Source organism: Recurvomyces mirabilis (genome assembly GCF_035927965.1).
Source record: "Recurvomyces mirabilis strain CCFEE 5264 chromosome Unknown scaffold_8, whole genome shotgun sequence".
Taxonomy (NCBI): domain Eukaryota; kingdom Fungi; phylum Ascomycota; class Dothideomycetes; order Mycosphaerellales; family Teratosphaeriaceae; genus Recurvomyces; species Recurvomyces mirabilis.
The window spans coordinates 96,542-116,269 of record NW_027041942.1 but is presented as its reverse complement, the minus strand read 5'-3'; the positions used below and the strand labels follow the sequence as shown (position 1 = coordinate 116,269).

The window sequence follows — 19,728 nt, the reverse complement described above, 5'->3', positions numbered from 1 at the left end:
ACCTCCACCACAACGCCACGTCCCGTAGACCTTCCAGCGCCTGCGCAATGCTTCGCAAGAAATGCATGAAAGTTCACCCACCTGTCTAACGAACATCTCAAATCAAATCCGCCATACCCAAGCTCCCTTCCAAACACCTCAACCACTCACTTCTTATTCTTCTCCGCCCGTTCCTTCTCAAACTTCGCCACAAGCTCCCTCTGCAACTGCGGCGGCGCAGGCGCATAATGCGAAAACTCCATCGAAAACTCCCCCTTCCCCTGACTACTCGCCCTCAACTGCGACGAAAACCCAAACATACTATTCAGACTACAATCAGCATAAAGTGTAAATTCCTCCGGCCCAACCTCGGTATCATTGATCACCGCGTTGCGTTTATTCAGTAAGCCGACGATATTTCCTTGGAATTCGTTGGGGGCTGTTATCACGGTTTTCATGAGGGGTTCGAGGACTTGGGGGCCGGCGGCCATGAAGGCTTTGCGGAAGGCTTGTTGGGTGGCGTTTTTGAAGGCCATTTCGGAGGAGTCCGTCATGTGGGTTGCGCCGTCGTTGACAACCATGCTCGCTCCTAGGACTCGGTGGCCTAGCATAGGACCATTGATACAGCTTTGTTGGAATCCCTTTTCGCAGGCTAGGAGGTATTTTTCCGAGATCGTGCCGCCGACGATCTGTTGTTCGAACTTGTTCTCGCCTAGTGTACCCGTGGGTTCGAGGTAGCCTACTACGCGGGCGTAGTCGCCGGAGCCGCCGGTTTGTTTCTTGAGGAGGTGGTCGAAGTTGACGGGTTGTTGGATCGTTTCGCGGTAGGCTACCTGGGGTTGGCCGGTCAGGACTTCGACGTTGTATTCGCGGCGCATGCGCTCGACGTAGATGGAGAGGTGGAGTTCGCCCATGCCGGAGATGATGCTCTCGCCGCTCTCGGTGTCGACGTGGACGCGGAAGGTTGGGTCTTCGCGCTGGAAACGTGCGATGGCTTTGCTGAAATTGGGGGTGTCTTTGGTTTGTTTGGGGCGGATGGAGAGGCTTATTACGGCGTCGGGGACATACATGGAGGTCATGGTGTAGCCTAGGCCTCCCTCGGCGAAAGTATCTCCGGAAGCGCAGTCGACGCCAAAAACGGCGCAGATTTCTCCAGCACCAATTTCCTGGACGTCTTCCATCTCGTTACTGTGCATTCTCACGATTCTAGGAATCTTGACTTTTTGGCCTGTTCGGGCGTTGGTTACATAAGAGCCCTTTTTCAGCTGGCCTTGGTAGACGCGGATATATGTTAGTTGTCCGAAATTGCTTTCTTCGAGCTTGAAGGCTAGACCGACGAAGGGGAGGCTGTTGTAGGAGACAAGCTTGACGGGTGCTTCGGCTCGTCGGCGGTCGAGGGCGAGGTTCTCTACTTCGGATGGATTCGGGAGGTAGTCGACTACTGCGTCGAGCATGGGCTGTACACTCTTGTCTGCTAGAGCTGAACCCATGAGGACGGGTGTGAACTTCAAGCCAATGGTTGCTCGTCGGATCGCCGCCTTGATCTCCAGTGGGCTTGGTGTTCGCTCCTCAAGGAAAGCATTCGCGATCTCCTCATCCACGTCCGCCAACGACTCAATCAACAACCTCCTCTTCTCCTGAGCAAACTCCCGCAGATCCGCAGGCACCTCATCCTCTCGTATGATTTCACCTCTTGCTCCTTCTGAGAACAGCGCTTTCATCCTAATCAAGTCTACCACTCCTTGGAACCCATCCTCGACACCAATCGGTATCTGTACAGCAGCAGCCGGTATGCGTAGCTTCTGACTGATCCCATCCACGGCTTTCCAAGGATTCGCGCCCGCACGATCCATCTTGTTCACGAAGGAAATGCGAGGGATGTTGTACCGTCTCATCTGCCTATCGACAGTCACCGTCTGCGACTGCACACCAGAAACGGCACACAAGATCATGACCGCGCCATCTAGCACTCTCAGCGCCCTCTCCACCTCGATCGTAAAGTCGATATGTCCGGGCGTGTCAATGAGGTTGATATGGTACTTCTCGTCCTTCATCTCACCCGTCACAGAATCCGGCTGCTTCTTGATCCAGTCACAGAATGTCGCCGCAGACTGGATGGTGATGCCCTTCTCCCTCTCCAGGTCCATACTGTCCATCTTGGCGCCCACAGCATCCCGCCCTCGCACTTCGTGGATATCCTTGATTCGTCCAGTGTAGAACAATACTCGTTCCGTCGCTGTTGTTTTACCGGAGTCGATGTGGGCGGCGATACCGATATTTCGTACACGTGATAGTCGTTGTGCTTCTTCCGGGTTGAGGTTGTCGACGATTGTGTCTTGGGTTAGTGCGGAGGGATCTTGCATTGCTGTCTCGAGCACTGCTTGGGCTGTGCCGGATTGCCATCGTCGTTGTGGTATACTTTGCCATTGCGCTTGTCGTCGTGGTATTCTTTGATGGTTTTGACCGGCTATGCCTGCTGTGATGAACGTTCTACTGCTACATTGTCTGGTAGCAACATTGCGCAATGCCAGACGAGCGACGGCCGTTGAGCGCATGATGGCTATACCAAATGAGTGACGCGTGAGCGAATCTGAATGGAAGTGAATGACATGTCCATCCCCTCCAAATAATTATTCGGGGATGATCGCCGCATTCGAGGCACGAGTCATGCATGCTTGAGATGTATTATATCGCCCACCTTTCAATCCTCCACTTTCTCCACCTCCCGCATGTAAGTCCGCAGATACTTCTGACTGACCCGCCGAGCGCATACTGATAGACACAAGAAGGATACGCACTCATTATGTCTCTCGTACCCACCAGTCGAAACGGGGCAAATACTCCTCTGGCTGGCCGACTCGTACAAGCTCTTCCCTCCGACAAGACAAGCACGAAGGGAAAGGTGCCCGCTGGGTTTGCGCAAGAAGTCGCCATAAGCGAAGCCAGCTTCCGATCTCTCCACCGCGACGTCCAAAGTCAGCAGTCGGCAGGCAAAAAGCGCAAACGGGAAGTGAAAGGCGACAGCAGCGTCCTATACGGCAGCGGCGCATACAAAGGTCCTTGGGCAAAATATGAGGAGAAGATAGTCGATAGCGACAGTGGCGAGGAAGTGGAGATCTCAGGCGACGAGAGTGGGGAGGAAGTCGTGTATGAAGAAGATGCCATCGTCCCCGTACCAGCCAAGGGCGCCCTAGCAGGGACAGCCTACGAGGAAGTGAGCGCGGAGAAGGAAACGAGCACTTTCGAGGGCTCACAACAATACGACTACCAAGGCCGATCATATATGCACGTTCCGCAAGATCTGGATGTGGATCTGACGTCCGACTTCGACTCGCTCAGTCTGAAGTGCTACCATCCGAAGAAACTAATCCATACCTATCAGACTTCCGCCGGAAAGTCCGCCCACGACCGAGCCCTGACAGCTCTCCGCTTCTTCCCTCGCTCCGGTCATCTTTTGCTCAGTGCGGCAGCCGACGGCAAAGTGAAACTTTGGGATTCCTACCACGCCCGCGAACACCTCCGCACTTACTCCGGCCACACCAAATCCGTCATCGACATCGACTTCACGCCCGACGGAACAAAATTCCTCTCCGCCTCCTATGATCGTCAGATGAAAGTCTGGGATACCGAGACAGGTTCCTGCCTCGGCCGGTACAGCACAGGCGTCACCCCACACGTCGTGCGCTGGCACCCCGAAGACCCGAGCGGTAAGGAGTTCCTGGCAGGCATGCACGACAACAAGATCGTCCAATTCGATACCCGGCTACCGAGTGACGGGGAGAAGAAAAACCCAGTGCAGGAATACGATCACCACCTCGGCCCCATCAACACCATCACCTTCTGCGACGAAAACCGCCGCTTCATCACCACCTCCGACGACAAGAGTTTGAGAGCATGGGAATACAACATCCCCGTCCCCATCAAACTGATTTCAGACCCGGGCATGTTCCCCCTCGTCAAATCCGCCCCCCACCCAACCAAACCCGCCGTCCTGATGCAGAGCGCCGATAACACGATCAAAGTCTACAATACCGGGGAGAAGATCCGCGCGAATCGGAAGAAGGAGTTTCGCGGGCATAATACGGCGGGTTATGCGGTGGACATTACCGTTTCGCCTGATGGCGGGATCGTGGCGAGTGGGGATAGTGCTGGGTTTTTGTGTATGTGGGATTTTAAGACGCTGAAGTTGTGGCATAAGATTAAGGCGGGAACAGATGGGGCCGCTGTTGTGGCGTGTGCGTGGCATCCGAGGGAGACGAGTAAGGTTGTCACAGGCGATCTTAATGGGGTGGTGAAGTATTGGGATTGAATGGGTGGAGGGTCGCGGTGGTTACCGTATGGGTTTCTTTAGCCGTTGAATCGTTTGTGTAGGCTTGGTAGGCGGCAATCTAAGGCTGCTCCAAAAGCGGTATCAACCTCCTCTTGAACCCTCCATCGATGCCCATCTGCTGTCGTTCCTTTAAATCTAGACTGCCCGTCTTATGCATGTATGTTACCGGTTGTGATGGAGCAGTTGTGTGTCCAGTTTGTCCTTTACGTCGAAATCCTTGGCGCCCGCTTATTCGCCACTCTGCGTGCTTGCCTTTCTCGTCAAGCTCGATCCTTTCCAACTCAGGTTCGACTTCACGCCATCACTCCACGATGCCAGCTACCGACTCCCCCGCTATCATCGTAGCCCGCTTTCTCAAATCGAGCAACTATGATGAAGTCCGTAGCATATCTCTCAAATCCCCTAGCTCTCGCTGAGAATGTATGCTAATCTCATAGCTTATTTTGTTATAGACATACGATGCCTTCATCGCCGAAGCGGGTCTTCCGCCCGATGCTGGGATGGTTGAGAAAGGGGATCTGACCCTTGAGGTGCTGTTGGAGGAGAAGAAGACGTTTGATCTTAGTGCGAGGTTTGAGAAGTTGGGGGTTGAGGGGGGTGGGGCGAGGGGGTGGGTTGAGGGTGGTGAGTTGGAGAGGGTTTTGGTGTTGTGCTTTGAGATGATTTTTATAGTGCTGATTTTGTATGGCCATGTAGGTCCTGAGAAGGCGGAAGTAGTGAGGAGTCTCCCGACGAGCTCGAATGTCCTCAGTGTAGCGGCGTACGATACGGAAGCTTATGGTGCGACATTGCTTGTGAGTACGGCGGATCGACGTCTACATGTTCTGAATGCACGGACGAAGGCTTTAAGAGCTTCTCTGTCTGGATTGCAGGACTCGCCTATACTGTCGACCCTGGTCTACAGGGAGAAGTTCTTGCTTACGGCCTCCATGTCTGGGCAGCTGTTGGTTAGTGGGCTGGATGGGAGGTCGATTGAGCGGAGACGTGATCATACGAAGTATATTGTCAAGATTGCAATGCTTGAAAATGATGCCGCGGGACCTTTGCTAGCGACTGCGGGATGGGATTGTAAGGTTGTGCTTTATTGGCCTTCTGTCGACGAGCAGGGGAAGTTCATACTTAATGATCCTGTTGCTACTATCACCTTACCAACGAAACCTGAGGCGATGGTCTTGATGCGGCATCCAGAGAGCTTACAACTGATCTTACTGGTCACAAGGACAGACTCGAACCTCATCTACTACTACAGCACTGAGACCTCACCTCGACTCCTGGGTAAACAAAATCTAGCCCCTCACTCCAACGCATGGGTAGCTTTCACACCATCAGCCATGGCACTCTGCCCTACAGATCCCACCTTACTCGCCGTAGGAACATCAAGTGTCCCTCACATGAAACTACTGCTCGTACGACTCCTGGTACCTCCCTTCGCGTCCTCATCCGAGCAAGCAGCGCCCGTCCGAACATCGCTACTAGACGAAACACCAGTACCCGACACCCAAGCCTCGCAAGCCCGCCGCGAACTCGCCATAGCGGATCGAGAGGCAGCGGCTATACAGATCCATTGCACAACTATGGCGCCGCAGACGGCGTATAGTACTCCTGCTGTGGCGTGGCGGCCTAATGGCAGTGGGGTGTGGGTTAATGGGGATGATGGCGCTGTGAGGGGGATTGAGGCGAGTTCGGGGAAGGTGGTGAGGGTGCTGAGGGAGGGGGGGCATGAGGAGGGGAGTAAGGTCAGATGCATTTGGGGAGGTATGGTTGAAGGAGAAGAAGTGCTTCTTAGTGGGGGGTTTGATCAGAGGTTGGTTGTCTGGCGGTCGGATCGTGAGGTTTGAGACGGGTCGATATGAATGGTGACTTACATCGCGCACACAAGCCATCAACTTCCATGTCTTGACTGTGTGTTGGCTACAACCAGTTGGTCACATGACGAGCCGCGTTTGTCCACCAGGAAAGAGTCGGCAGCTTTGAGGTACATGGTACCTGTTCCACCAACCAAGATGGAATTCCACACACACCAGCATGCTTGCCGCTTGTAAGATATGCATGCCGGCTTATGCACAATCGGGAATACATAGAGCAAGCATATGCTACATATGATGAGGCGCATAATGCTTGCCAGTTGCCACATGCCAATAGACTTCCGCCCGTCGCAAATCCTCAGCCCTGCCCATCTTCATACTCCACTTTCCTGCCGAGTCCCAGCATATAGACTCAGACATATCAACTCAAGCATTCGTGCATCATGACAACGTGGCATGAAAGAACCGCTCGGAGTCTTTCGAATGCTCCACAGCATCATCGACTCTTGCTTCAGCAACTTGACTTGTCGCTGCATGGAGTAGTAGATCTTCGCGGATCAAGCATTTAAACACTATGCAAGGCCGGAGAATATCAATCTGCTGGGCATTGAGAGCTTTGCCTTCGGATCGAATGTGCCGCATGTGCTCGGAAAGGTGGGTGTTTGTGAGTCGTGACGACGAGTATGCTCATCATCAAAGGGACAGAAGATGGACCGTCAGCAATGAGACGGAACAGTTGTTCGTGATATGCCGTACAGGCGAGAAGTGCAAGATACATATCGGACCGCACGGCAGCACCGGTCTGGCCATGTCTAAGACACTGCTGTCGCGCAAGCCACCGCTTTCCACTACTGTGCTCCTGATGCCATGAGGCTGGGGCAGGCGAATCTTACCTCTCACGTGTTGACGCTGACAAGAGGCCAAGGACTTGGGACTTGGTAGTTGTCTGGAAATATACTGGAACTCTTGGAGGCTCGTGTTGGACTTGATGTAGCAGCCGTATATGTGATCGGTATCACGACTGTAGCAGATGTGTTTGCTCGGTACTGTCGCGCAACGGGATCAACATCGTCCGCTTCCGTCGCAGAGCACCGTTCTCATGTTTGTGGTTCCATGTGGAGAGTCGAGAACGCCAATGCTGGTGAGATGCAGACGCAGCGTAATAGACTTTTGATCTGTAGCAGCATCCTTGCTCACTTTTAGCGTATTTCCGACACTTACGTTCTGTGGAGCTGGAGCATCTTCCGACAATTGGCACTGTATCACACTTGTTCACGACACTATTGGTATCTCTCGCTCCAGCCATCTCACGCTCACCGACCAGCGCGATGATACGAGCATTCGTCTCACCACCGTCACAGACATCACGCGCATGTGTCGTGACTCGTGAAGGAGACACGGCAGTCCAGCCCACATCAAGTGATTGTTGGCTTGCGCCACTTCAACCGTATCGCGTGGTAGCGCTCCATCTTGGCAGTTATTGGTAAATTAACGGCAGCCGTCGTGACACAATTGGACAGCATGAGGGTCTCCTCGGCGCCTTTTCATGGTATCGGGCCTTCGGTCGAGCGACTACGACCCGCCATACCATGAGTATTCTGTCAAGCATCATGCAAGCACAAGTAAATGCCCGAGGAAGCAGCCCATCAAACTATCAATTCGCTTGATGAACTCGAATAGAGCAGATCATCACGTCAACATGCAAGATCTCCGAAGGATAGATCCTGCTCATGCAGCTCAGACCCCTGCAGATCATGCAGCCCTGGACCGGCGTCCGAAAATATTCCCCTTGCGCCCCCTTGAGTTTTGGGACCTGACAGGAAAACAGGGGCGGTGCTGCATGAAGCGGCTTAAGCGAGACATGCCTTGTCGCCACTTGCTCGTTTTGAGCATCGACTCTGCATCTAGCACGGATCTACGCCGTGTCAGACACCGACTCTGTTCACTAGTTTTCATCAACCGGATCTGCCGTCACAGCCCTGGTCGACGGTGGGAGATAAGCGATTGAGTAACATGCGGCAAGCGCTGATGCTTGGTGCATGGGCTGCGCACAATGCCAACGCCACTGTCCTTGCTCGTTATATGTGAGGCACTTGGCCAAGTCGCGAGTCCATCCCAAAGCGTCCTGAAGTCTCACACTCCAGCGCGCGTTGTTTCACGACGTTGACATTTGACTTATACACCACGCCGTACACCTGCTTCTTCGTACTGCCTGCATCTTCACTCCTGCATATCACTATTCTCCGGCGATCGCCCTACACTCGTTCAGGCTCTGGCCAAACATTTCTTTTCAGTGACATCCACCCAGTGACATCTTCTTCTTGGCATACATTGGAATGGCTTTTACTTCGAACATACTGGCACTCGGCCTGGCTGCCGCTGCTGGTGTAGCTGCACAACCCGGACAATGGAGGGGACAAGGGCAGTCGGCCGGCAGTCCAGCATACAACTACATGTTCCAGAATCCACTGCCCATACCTGCGGTAGCGGTGCCAGAGTTGTATGACGAGCAGCTTGGCCACCCGATTGAGCTATACTGATCATTGTATGCAGCACTGAGACATTCAATGGACGATCAGTCCAATTTTACACATCGACTGTCGAGCCTTTCACAAAACAGGTCTACCCTAACCTAGGACCGGCGCACATGACAGGCTACAATGGCACAGCACCAGGACCAACATATCTGATCCCAAGAGGGACAGAGACGATCATCAGATACTTGAACAAGGGCGACGTATCAGCAGCAGTCCATCTTCACGGCTCATACACACACTCCGTGTGGGACGGATGGGCGAGCGATGAGGTACAGGTTGGCCAATGGAAGGACTACTACTACCCCAACTCGGAGACAGCTCGACCGATCTGGTACCACGATCACGCATACGGGCATACTGCTTCGGATGCGTACTATGGCCAGGCGGGTGTCTACATCATTACCGACTCAGCGGAGGACGTTCTCGGGCTACCATCAGGAAAGTACGATGTGCCATTGACATTGGCCGACAAGAAGTACCAGTCGAACGGTGACCTCGCATCGCCCAACGGCAACCCAATCAACTTCTTCGGCGATATTCTGGAAGTCAATGGTCAGCCATGGCCATACATGTCCGTCGAGCCACGCAAGTACCGCTTCAGACTCTTCGACATGTCCCTCTCCCGTATGTACGACGTCTACTTCGCCGACAACAGTGGCAACTGGATTCCATTCCAAGTCATTGGTTCCGACTCAGGTCTCTTTGGTAGCCCCGTGTCTACTAGCGATGTCTTGATATCCATGGGCGAGCGCTACGAAGTCGTGTTCGACTTTAGCAAGTATGCTGGCCAGAACATCACCCTGGGCAACAACAACCAACAGCAGCAGATCCAGGAGTATGCCAACACGAACAAGCTTATGAAGTTTGTCGTCGGCAACTCCGTCTCTGATAACAGCAACAATGGTGATGTACCGTCAGTCTTGAACGGCAACATTCAGTGGCCTGCGCAGAGGACCGTTGTCGACCATACATTCAACTTCCAGATGGGTGGCGAGAGCACATGGACTATCAACGGCGTCGACTTTAACGATGTCAACAACCGTATCCTTGCTCGTCCTCCTCAGGGTACCGTTCAGCTTTGGGAGCTCCACCACACCGGCGGTCCCGCGGTCCACCCTGTCCACGTGCACTTGGTGAACTTGCAAGTCGTCAGCCGTACTGGTGGTTCGCGTGGTGTCCTTCCTTATGAAGCTGCTGGTTTGAAGGACGTCGTTCTCCTGGAGCCTGGTGAGACCGTTCGCGTGCTCGCTTACTTCGGTCCCGAGAACGGCGTGTATATGTTCCATTGGTGAGTCAACCAAACCATACTCATTTCGCATTGCTAGTACTAACCTGTCACAGCCACAACCTCATCCACGAAGACCACACAATGATGGACGCCTTCAACGTGACCTACCTCCAAGATCTAGGCTACAGCAGCGCCATCGACTACGCCGACCCAATGAACAAGGCTTTCGCCGCGCAAGACTACAGCGACAGTGCTTTCTCGCCTGCCGCCAAGAGCTCCGCCGCCTCTTCCCTCGCCAACCTGGGCGCTTATTCGTCCTTCGCCGCTCTTCAGACGGCAGAGGCCAAGTTTTACGTCACCGCCGGTTACAACGGCGACTCGTCAGTCGTTGCGGCAACCACGACTGTCGCGCCTAGCTCAAGCGGGTATGGCTTCGCGTCGACGACTGTCACTGGTCCTAGCACCGCCGCGACTGCCGTGGCGACGAACATCAAGGGCCGACCTTTCCCTGGTCCCCCAGGTGGACCTCAAAATGGTCGACCGACTGGTCGTCCTGGGTTCGCGTTTAGGGCTTAGATAGTCTTGATGATGGGTTGGCTTCTTTGCATGCACTTTGAGCGTTCACGCTTAGATTTTCCGTTATTTCTTTTTTACCTTATACCAGAGCAATGCCGTGTACAGAAAGAAGGATAGGCAGGATAGATGGAAGGAGAATCTCGTAATGTTTTGACATTCGTGCTATGGCCGATGACCTCGATAGAATATCCATGCTGGAGCGGATTTTGTACATATCATATACCTACTATATAAGACGATATCACATCATATCATGCCCATGCCTCTACTCAGTCGTACTCTGGCTGTCAACACGTCTGCTCCTGTATTCCCCTCTGAAGTGGTCGATGTCTAAACCCTCGACCAGGTGAGTACAGTCGTTGTGACCATGCTACGCGACCATCGCCTGGAGCCATCGCCCAAAGCAACTGTTCAAGCTATCATGGCTGGACAGGTATTATCGTCATACTACTGTATATTACTGTGTCTCTCAGGACGCATCGAGGCCCTCTCTAATTGGTGCGCAATGTACAGCGCATGTGGTCCGAGCTCTCCTATCAATAGCCCGGCGCGTCGACTATGCGCCGCGACTCTGCCCTGTTCTCTACAAGTCTTGCAACTCTGCGACTATTCTCAGGCGACTTCGTAAGGACTATACCAACAATACAGCCAAATATGCCGCCCAAGAAAGGCACACCAAAAGCTCCGGCAGCAGAGACAGCGGCGTCTGGTCGACCTAAGCGGACTACTGCTGCTCCTGCTGCTACCTCAGCTCGTGAGTCGGAATATGAGTTGGCAAGCTGCTAAGATGCCAGTCTGACAAGCTATACAGCTCCCTTAGCAACCAAGAAGCGCGCCGCGCCCAAGAAGACGGCCGAACCAGCTCCCAAGCGTGCCAAAGGCGCCCCAAAAGCAAAGAAGACTGAGGATGCGCCGTCGAAGCCAGAACCAGCTACGGGAGCAGTAGAGGAGGAGTCAAAGGCTGCTCCTCGTAAGCGCGGCCGTCCACCAAAGGGCGGTGAGACGACCAAAGCTACCGTCCTGGAAGAAGCAGCGGAGCAACAGCTCGAGGACGAATTGCTAGATGATGCCGCTGCTACTACCGGGCCTACGGCGGCGGGAGCTGAGAAGAAGGGAGTGAAAGGTGAGCCATCTCTTACCACGTCAAAGACAGCCCAGAGTCACGAAGCGAAGGCAGGCACCAAGAACTACTGGCTCATGAAGGCCGAACAGGAGGATCGTCTTGAGACGGCCCATGACGGCACACAGATCAACACGAAATTCACCATCGACGACTTACGTGAGAATACTGTCACGAAGCCGGATGCGAGGCCGGAGTTGTGGGATGGTGTGAGGAATCATGTTGCGGCTAATCATATGCGGGCGATGCGGAAAGGCGATCTGGCTTTCTTCTATGCTTCGGGTGGGAAAGCTGGGAGGAGTCCCGGGATCGTGGGCACGATGGAGGTGGTGAGTGAGGCGGAGTGGGATGTTACGACTGAGGATCCGGGAGCGTATGGGTATGTGGAGGAGGGGAAGAAGGAGCAACGACAGAAATGGGTCGTTGTCGGCGTGCAATTTCGATCTAAGCTTGATGCTCCGGTGAGCTTGAAGAAGTTGCAGGAGTTCAAGGATGGGAAGTTGGCTGGTATGCAGTTGTTTCGGCAGTCGAGGTTGAGTGTGGCGAAGGTTACGGAAGAGGAGTGGACGTTCATTATGGATGAGCTTGTCGGGCAGTGAGAGGGGTGTGCCTGTCTTTCATTTGTGCAAGTTATTGATGCGACAGAGATACCCCTTAGTAGTGTGTGGATTGGTGTACATGATTAATGTACGCATTGTTTAAGGACAAGCAATGTTATGTGTGGATCCCAGGGGGCAGCAAGTCTCTCATAGCCCTCACTTGACACAAACCGCCAACACCAACGCCAACAAGACCCTCATCAAGCATGTTCCCATCATTACCCAGTATTACCCGTCGTACGGACCCCGACACCAACGCCAACACTATCGCCCACAGTCATCCGTGATTAAGCACCCTCCCATCATTACCCAGTGTCGCCCATCGTATGAACAGCTCCACCCATTGTACAGCTCCCGCCTCAACAAAGTCTCATCATAGTCCGTGCAGAACTTCACAGCCCGAATGCATCATCGTCAAACATGATCTGGTCTTCCTCTCCTACTCGAAGCATCCTTGAGGCTCTAGAAGACGGACTAGGCACATCACTTCCTAGCTGGAAGTACTCCTCAATACCAGGCAGGAGCCTCGTACTAGCAGCTTCAGCATATCGTTGGTCGACTTGCTTTTCGTAGTCTAGTAAAGCAGTCGTCGCGTTGGCCATAGCGTCTAGGACGACGCGGGTAGGTGATTCAAGACCGACGGCTTTGGATTTGCGGTGCATCCTGTTCTGTAGGAAAGTTAGTACTGTAAAAGAGTCGTAACAAGCCGCGAAGGCTACGAGGGTCCTACTCACGATTAAGTTCGGCTCCAACATGACGTTGAAATCACCCAACCCAGCCTTGACACTCTGTAAGAAACACATCTGCAACGTCATCTGCCTTTCCAACGAGGGCAGAGTCTGGCGACCACAAAACTTATGAGCCCACAGCGACGCCAATTGCGACCACTCCGCCGAAGACATGGGCTGAACGCTAAGTTTCCAACCCTGTAGAACGTCCGAGACGATATGCTCAAGATGTGGAAGCGGGGACGAGGCCGTGAGGCCTAGGAAGCGGCAGAGGCGGGCGATTACGACCGTTGTTTGGGCTGAGAGCGGAACATGTTCATCCTCGAGTTGAGTTAGGATAGTCTTCTTTAGGCTCTTATGTTTCCTGCCGACTGTCTCGATGCGTAGGGCGGCGGCCATTGCTGGCATGCGGGAGCATGCTGCGAGGAGGTCGGCAATGGTGAAGGTTTGGATCAGTGCTTGCTGAGGGATGTGGGCCCAGACTATGAATTCGTGCGTGCCTACTTACCGTCAGTCGTTCGTACCTTGATCTGTTCAGGCTTCTCTTGTCAGACTTACCGACATAGCGCCAAGCGCCATTCGTAAAACAATGCGTGTGGCGGAGCTGTCTGTGGAAGGGTCGAACATAGTAGACGCCCTTCCGGGCGAGGTTGGCTGCGTCTATCAGGGTGATTTTGCCTTGCTTGGCGCCTCGATTGTGCTCTTTCAGAGCGAGTCGGAGGATCCAGAGGAGACAGTTCGAGGCCGAGCAGAATGGAGACGGGATTGGATTTCGATTGAGATGGTTCTCGATGTCGGCGTAATCGAGTTCATTGCATTTCGGTGCGCGGCGAGGTGGTACGTTGTTGTACATGAAGCGACCGGCTGTGAAGCCGGTCTCGCTGTTGTGGCCGAAGCTGTTCTCATCCCAGTATCTATCCACGGTATTAGTGAGCTGGTCAGGCCAAGAGCTGATGTAAACGTACCGGAACAGGAGCCCTGAGGTGGGCGGATGTGCCAATGCATCTGGCACTTCTACCAATGGCATCTTCGCCTTAGCAGCAACCTCAGGGGTCACCTGTAAAGTTGGCCCATGCTGACGAGGTAGCTCGACAGTGATTTCCTGCCTTTTGTACTTTGTGGGCGAGATCGAGAGCGCGGAGAACGATGTGGCTGGTGTCGCTACGTTGACCGAGACTGCAACTCGATTCGACGGAGGGGTATGCGGTGGCAACTCATCGCGGGAAGCGGAGCTCGACCCAACGATAGCCTCCTGACAGTGTCGAACAACAGCAGAACGCGCTTGTGAGACGACGAGGGGCTGTTTACTATGACCAGGGGCAGGGCTCTCCGGCCTAAGTGCCTGTTCAGTAGGTGCGTGCATATAACCAGCCAGCCACGTCTTTACCGGCTGCCTCTGGGGCGTGAATTTGCGGCCGCGTCTTTGCACGACAATAGGTTCATCTTCAGGAGACGGGCTTTGGACAGCTTCTGGCCTGGTGTTTGACATAGTCGGGCTCTGATTAGGCTGAGTAGTAGCGATGATGTCCCGAAGGACTCGGATGAGCTCAGTCTTCTCTTCTTGTTCACGAACCGTGCGAGGACCAGCCATAATGGCCACCCAGTTGGGTTTCTTGTTGCGCTCGCCGTATTGGGCATTCAGAATCGCAGTGGTCACCCCGTTTCTCATGTTGCACCCGCGCTGATGGTCCTTGAAGAGCTCGTTAAAGACTCGAAGCCGGACTTTCGAGTCGAGGTTGAAGTTTGTGTACAAAATGTGCAGGGCCAGTCTCTGGCGGTGATCCCATCTGTTCGTAGGTCCTCTCGGCTTCGTTTTCACGCGCCTGGGCCTATTGGCTGACATTGTGGTGATGGGCTGAGAAGGGGGTTGAGTAGGGAAACGCTGAGGTGTGAAGAAGCAAGTCGGAATTTCGAATACTTCCTTTCTTGCTGTGGGATGACGGCCTTGATGCCTGTGTAGTGAGGTTGATATGGAGCACGGAGCCCACCCCGCTTGCATAATGACATTGACTTCGAGCCATGCGGCGCTGACATATAGCTAGCAGCCATTGACATGACCATCATCTTGTGCTTATGTGGCACTGTAGCACTCCGGTGGCGAGAGTGTCGTGACTGCAGTCGTTATCCTTCTCTGGTGTGCTGCACATCCACGACTCTCTATGTCATATACCGGATTCGTAAGCGGAGCCACCTGGACATCCAGACTGAGTCTGACGACCTTTAGAATCGTGGTTTTATTCAGCAGCTCTCAGTGTGCCATCAGTAAGACTGTGCTTGCGAGAGACCACGAAAGCAAATCCTGCTGCTGCCTGCAAGGCCATTAGAAGGAGCTTCCGCGCTCAATGGTCGGCCTGTCGCCACTCCTGCGATGGCAATCGCAATCCGGTTCTCTTGGAAGATGATGTGATGATAGATAGCGCCACGAGTTCTTTGGCATCCTCCCAGACGCTCGCAGATCAGGCACTATAAGAGAAGTCGAAGTACTGTATGCAGATCTGCTTCGGCATAAATTGCGAGAATTCTGAAAAGAAACGGTGCTCAATCATACTTGTGAGAAAGTGGGAGCGAGAAGGACTCGAGTCTCTTACCGCTGGCCTAGTGGCCATGGCCACGATGCATTCTTCCCAAGAGATGATATGGCATGGTCGGCGGACGAATGATATAGCTCTGGACAAAGCAAGACTGCCTGGATACCACCATGGGAAGTAAGGCCGTATGTACCTCTCTTAGGTGGTATGAATGGACGAAGGGAGTTGACTGCAAGGTGAACATTGAACACTTTCACAAGCCACGTAATACGAATTGACAGTAGGGCTGAAAACGCGTGTCGCGTCGGCCGGAAACGGGAAGTGCAATTCTACTGAGGCCGAAATGTAGCTCGCAGTGAACAATTGATAGCTATGAAGCTTTTCGTCGACTGAATGCTTCATGGCCAACGGGATATTCACACGGCGCCTGACTTCCTGCACACAAGCAAGAAAGGCGCATGAATGACGATTTGAAGCGGTGGATGTGAAACTCTGTTTCTGAACACGACCACGCTAGTAACAGCTACATACGTCACGCGAAAGACCAACCTCCTCTTCCATCTGAATATCATCTCCAAGTAGCACAAATTCTTGCGTTTTCGAGCTTCTCCATTGATACAAATCTTTGTTGCCCCTCCTTCCGCAACGCACAGTCTTACGTATCATACCATTACACATCACTCTTAAAACAGGCAGCAATAGCAAGTAGAGCACGATGCCTCCTAAGAAGAAGACGACGTTGCCATCTGCTTCCCAGCCTGAGCCAGCGAAGTCCACGCGCGCATCGGGGCGGAAGAGAAGACTTAGCGATGCCTCAAACGCCAGCAACGTCACCGAAGACCGGCCATCATCGAGTCAAGGCGCTGTCACACAAGCCGCCGCCAAGAAGAGGAAGAGAGGCAGGCCAGCAGCCACCAGTGCGGAGCCGGAAGTGATTGTCGAGGAGGCCGAACAGGAGATCACGCTCAGCACACACCATGATGATGCTATGCAGTTTGGAGGCGATGCCACGATGGAGCGTGAGCGTCCCGGCAGCAGCCGCACATTCGAGCACTCCATTGAGGTCCATAACCCACGCTCAAAGCACGTGAAGTTCGGTGGTGTGGCTGAGAATGGCGAGGATGTCACGAGCTCGAAGAAGCTTACCACACCACACCCTGGCAAGACATCAACTATCACCAGACGCACGACCCAATCACCTTCGCTTGGCGCAACTTCCCAACGTAGAAGCACATCGCTCAGCCGCAAATCGCTGCCACCCGGCTGGAATGAGGATGCTACCACCCAAGAGTCTAGCCAAGTCAAGTATACCATGGTCCCCTTGGCAGAGGCCCTTCAGACCCGCCTCCGCCAACGCTCTCAACTTTCCCAAGTGCAGAGCGCGAGGGGCGCACGCACGGCTCTTGAGCTCGATCAGCTGAAGCAGGAGGCATCGGAGAAGGAGGAGCGCATCAAAGAAATCGAGCTGGACTTGGTGGAACAGCGCCGATACGCTAGCCAAGTCGACGACGATGAATCCCAGCAGCGCGTTATAGCTCTGGAGGCAGAATTGTCTGATGCCCGGCGGGAGCACAGCCATCATTTGGACACTCATGGTCTACAGCTGGACGACGGCATGCTTGTTCTCGGTAGCCGTGAGGCCGTCACATATCCGGATCTGTTTGCGAGGTCAACCACCTCCCAGGCCAATGATGTCGATATGAATGGCGTACAGACAGAGACCAAGATCACAAAGACCACTCGTACCTCACTCAGCGCACAGTTGACCGAGGACTGGGATACCGAGCGCGCCAACTTCGAGAACGCCATCCTCGCCCTCAGCAAAGAGGCGAATGATGCCAAAGCACGTCTGCAGATTCTTGAGATCGAGCTCGGCGCTTTGAGCCAGCAGGAAGGCGTCGACATCATCACTATTGTCAAGAGCATTCGCCAATCACATGCCGACATTCGCGATGCTGTTGAAGCAGTTTTCCCGGACAGTCTGCCTGATCATGCTACGAACCAAGACATCATCGAGATTATGATTGCCAATCTGCACGAGCAAGTAGATATTCTACGCATCAAAGAGACTGAGGTCACAGAGCGCGATATGCTTATAGCCGACTTGAGCAACCAGATCAATGGCCTCCTGGATCATCTTGCTGAGAAGGACATTCGACTCAAGACTCTTGATGAGCGCTGGATGCAGCTCGATCGTGACAACGAGGAGAATGGACGCACTATTGAGGAGCTTGAGGAGGAGCTTAATGAGTCACTAGCAGAGCGTGATGATCTTCGCAAGCAGAACGATGAGCTGAAGGAGGAAGTCAAGGCTCTTGGACAGGACCACGCCGAGTCTGTGAGAAATCACGAGGCACTTCAGCTGAGCTTGGAGGGTTATCGACGCGAAGAGGTCAGGCTGACGGAGCTTGTCGAGCGCATGGAGCAGGATCATCGGGACACTGTCGCGAAGATGGCCAAGGAGCGTGAGGAGACTGTCAACGATCTTGAAGATCGTCTCGATGAGGCTACCAGACTACGCACAGATGTTGAAGTGGTTGTCGTTGAGCGTCAGACCGAGCTCGCGGCACTTGAGCATCAGGTCGCGGATATGTCTACCGAGCGCGAGGCTCTCATCCACGAGCTGCAGACGGTGAAGGCGGTGCGTGACATCGAGACCGACGCTCGTGATGTCGCCGAGACTTCGCTCGAGCAGAAGAATGCCGAGGTTGAGGATCTAGAGGCTCGCGTTGGTCGTCTAGAGGAGGAGCTGGAAATCCTCACTAGTCAGCTTGACGAACTCCGCAAGGTCAACGAGACCGAGCGGACACAGCGTGAGGCTGCCGAGCAGGACCTAGACGATCGTAATGCTGAGATCGATGAGCTGACACAGAAGCTCGCCAGCCAGGGCGCGGAGGCGAATGAGTTGCGCATGAAGATGTTCGTGCTACAGCAGGAGCACGCGGAAAAAGTCAAGGTGCTCAAGGAGACATTGGCTGATCGCGAAGAGCAATACCAAACCGACATTGCCGACGAGGTCGCTCGCCGCGAAGCCGCGGACGATCTAGCCCAGCAGCGCGCCGCCACTATCCTAGCATTGGAGACCCGTATCGAAGAGATTGAGCTTCAGATGCGCACAGACCTCGCTGAGCGTGACGAGCGTATTACACTGCTTGAGTCCGACCTCGCCGTCCGCGACAACGAGATCGAGGATCTGAAGATGGATCTCACAAGCGCGGAGAACTCGCACGATATCGAGAAGACTCGGCTTGAGGATCGTCTGGAGGAATTGGATGGTAGTATCGTTGCCTTGCAAGAGACTATCAACCTCCACGAAGCCACGATTGTCCAGCTGCAGCAGGACTCCATCACCATCATTGATCTCCACAATTCCGAGATCGAAGACCGCAATGCCGAGATCGCGGATCTACATGCTAGTCTGGAACAAGTCAAGAACGAACGTGCTGATCTCGAAACCCAAGCTGCGGGCTTGGAACGCCGGGTCGAGCAGGAGGCTGAAGCTATGCTTGACCTACAAAATGCCAAGGAAGATGAGATCGACGATTATAAGGAACAGCTTAAGGACAAGCAGACGCTTATCTTGGTCGTGGAGCAGAAGGCCAAGGACGCCGACGAGGCATGGCAGGAAATCCTCCGGGCTCGGGAAGAGGAGATTGAGGTTTTGAAGTCTGAGGCTGTGGCTGGGGAGGAGGTAACGGAGGAATTGACGACGGACTTTGAGGCTTTCCGCACGAGGTTCAGGGAGGTGGTCGCGAGGCAGAATGCCACGATTGGGAAGTTGCAGGATGCTATTGATGCGGCGAAGATTGTGGCGGATGAGGATGGGGAGGCGTTGAAAAGGGAGGGAGTGTTGGCTTTGGAGGAGGTGGAGGGGTTTGATTTTGTCGGGAGGTTGAAGGTTACGAGGAGGAGTGTTGTCAGGCAGACGCAGACGTCGTCGTCGAGCCAAGTTGTGGCTGGTGGTGGTGGGAGTGGGGGCGGTTTGGTTTCGCCGCAGAAGAAGAGCGGGAAGGGGGGCAAGAAGGGGAGGAAGGTTGTGGAGAGTGGGGGTTTGCTTGAGGAGCCGGGGATGTAGGTCGGTTTTGGGCTTTGGGCCGTTTCTGATAGGGTTCGAGCTGAGGTGGGTAATTCGGGAGGAAGAAGACAGGAGGTATGCATGTGGAGGGGAGATAGTCAGGAATGGACAGGGCGGGTTACACAGGAAGTCCTGGTGGCGGTGTAATATGGCAAGGGAAAAGAAGGTCATGAGCATAGCTTTTACTGGTAGCATAGATTGTAACGCATAGTACTGTCAGTTG

At 53.9% G+C, this 19,728-nt stretch overlaps 7 protein-coding genes across 7 annotated transcripts; 5 read left to right on the top strand and 2 right to left on the bottom strand.

The window, feature by feature from the left end:
- Positions 1-146: 146 nt before the first annotated feature.
- MEF1 (Elongation factor G, mitochondrial) lies at positions 147-2,534 on the bottom strand (the record flags this gene model as incomplete). Its single annotated transcript, XM_064836354.1, has 1 exon — positions 147-2,534. One exon carries the CDS (start codon positions 2,532-2,534, stop codon positions 147-149), a length of 2,388 nt encoding a protein of 795 aa, XP_064695745.1.
- A 125-nt stretch (positions 2,535-2,659) lies between these two features.
- Positions 2,660-4,288, top strand: LTS14_003650 (uncharacterized protein; the record flags this gene model as incomplete). Its single annotated transcript, XM_064836353.1, has 2 exons — positions 2,660-2,710; positions 2,759-4,288. 2 exons carry the CDS (start codon positions 2,660-2,662, stop codon positions 4,286-4,288), a joined length of 1,581 nt encoding a protein of 526 aa, XP_064695744.1.
- Positions 4,289-4,620: 332 nt separating this feature from the next.
- On the top strand, positions 4,621-6,147 carry LTS14_003649 (uncharacterized protein; the record flags this gene model as incomplete). The annotated part of the gene is made up of 3 exons (XM_064836352.1): positions 4,621-4,686; positions 4,762-4,933; positions 5,006-6,147. The coding sequence occupies 3 exons, from the start codon at positions 4,621-4,623 to the stop codon at positions 6,145-6,147; spliced, it is 1,380 nt and encodes a 459-aa protein (XP_064695743.1).
- A 2,303-nt stretch (positions 6,148-8,450) lies between these two features.
- On the top strand, positions 8,451-10,455 carry LTS14_003648 (uncharacterized protein; the record flags this gene model as incomplete). The annotated part of the gene is made up of 3 exons (XM_064836351.1): positions 8,451-8,614; positions 8,668-9,939; positions 9,993-10,455. 3 exons carry the CDS (start codon positions 8,451-8,453, stop codon positions 10,453-10,455), a joined length of 1,899 nt encoding a protein of 632 aa, XP_064695742.1.
- Positions 10,456-11,109: 654 nt separating this feature from the next.
- On the top strand, positions 11,110-12,174 carry LTS14_003647 (uncharacterized protein; the record flags this gene model as incomplete). The annotated part of the gene is made up of 2 exons (XM_064836350.1): positions 11,110-11,209; positions 11,267-12,174. 2 exons carry the CDS (start codon positions 11,110-11,112, stop codon positions 12,172-12,174), a joined length of 1,008 nt encoding a protein of 335 aa, XP_064695741.1.
- Positions 12,175-12,566: 392 nt separating this feature from the next.
- LTS14_003646 (uncharacterized protein) lies at positions 12,567-14,745 on the bottom strand (the record flags this gene model as incomplete). The annotated part of the gene is made up of 4 exons (XM_064836349.1): positions 12,567-12,842; positions 12,909-13,402; positions 13,461-13,816; positions 13,868-14,745. The coding sequence occupies 4 exons, from the start codon at positions 14,743-14,745 to the stop codon at positions 12,567-12,569; spliced, it is 2,004 nt and encodes a 667-aa protein (XP_064695740.1).
- Positions 14,746-16,145: 1,400 nt separating this feature from the next.
- Positions 16,146-19,505, top strand: LTS14_003645 (uncharacterized protein; the record flags this gene model as incomplete). Its single annotated transcript, XM_064836348.1, has 1 exon — positions 16,146-19,505. The coding sequence occupies one exon, from the start codon at positions 16,146-16,148 to the stop codon at positions 19,503-19,505; it is 3,360 nt and encodes a 1,119-aa protein (XP_064695739.1).
- Positions 19,506-19,728: the final 223 nt, after the last annotated feature.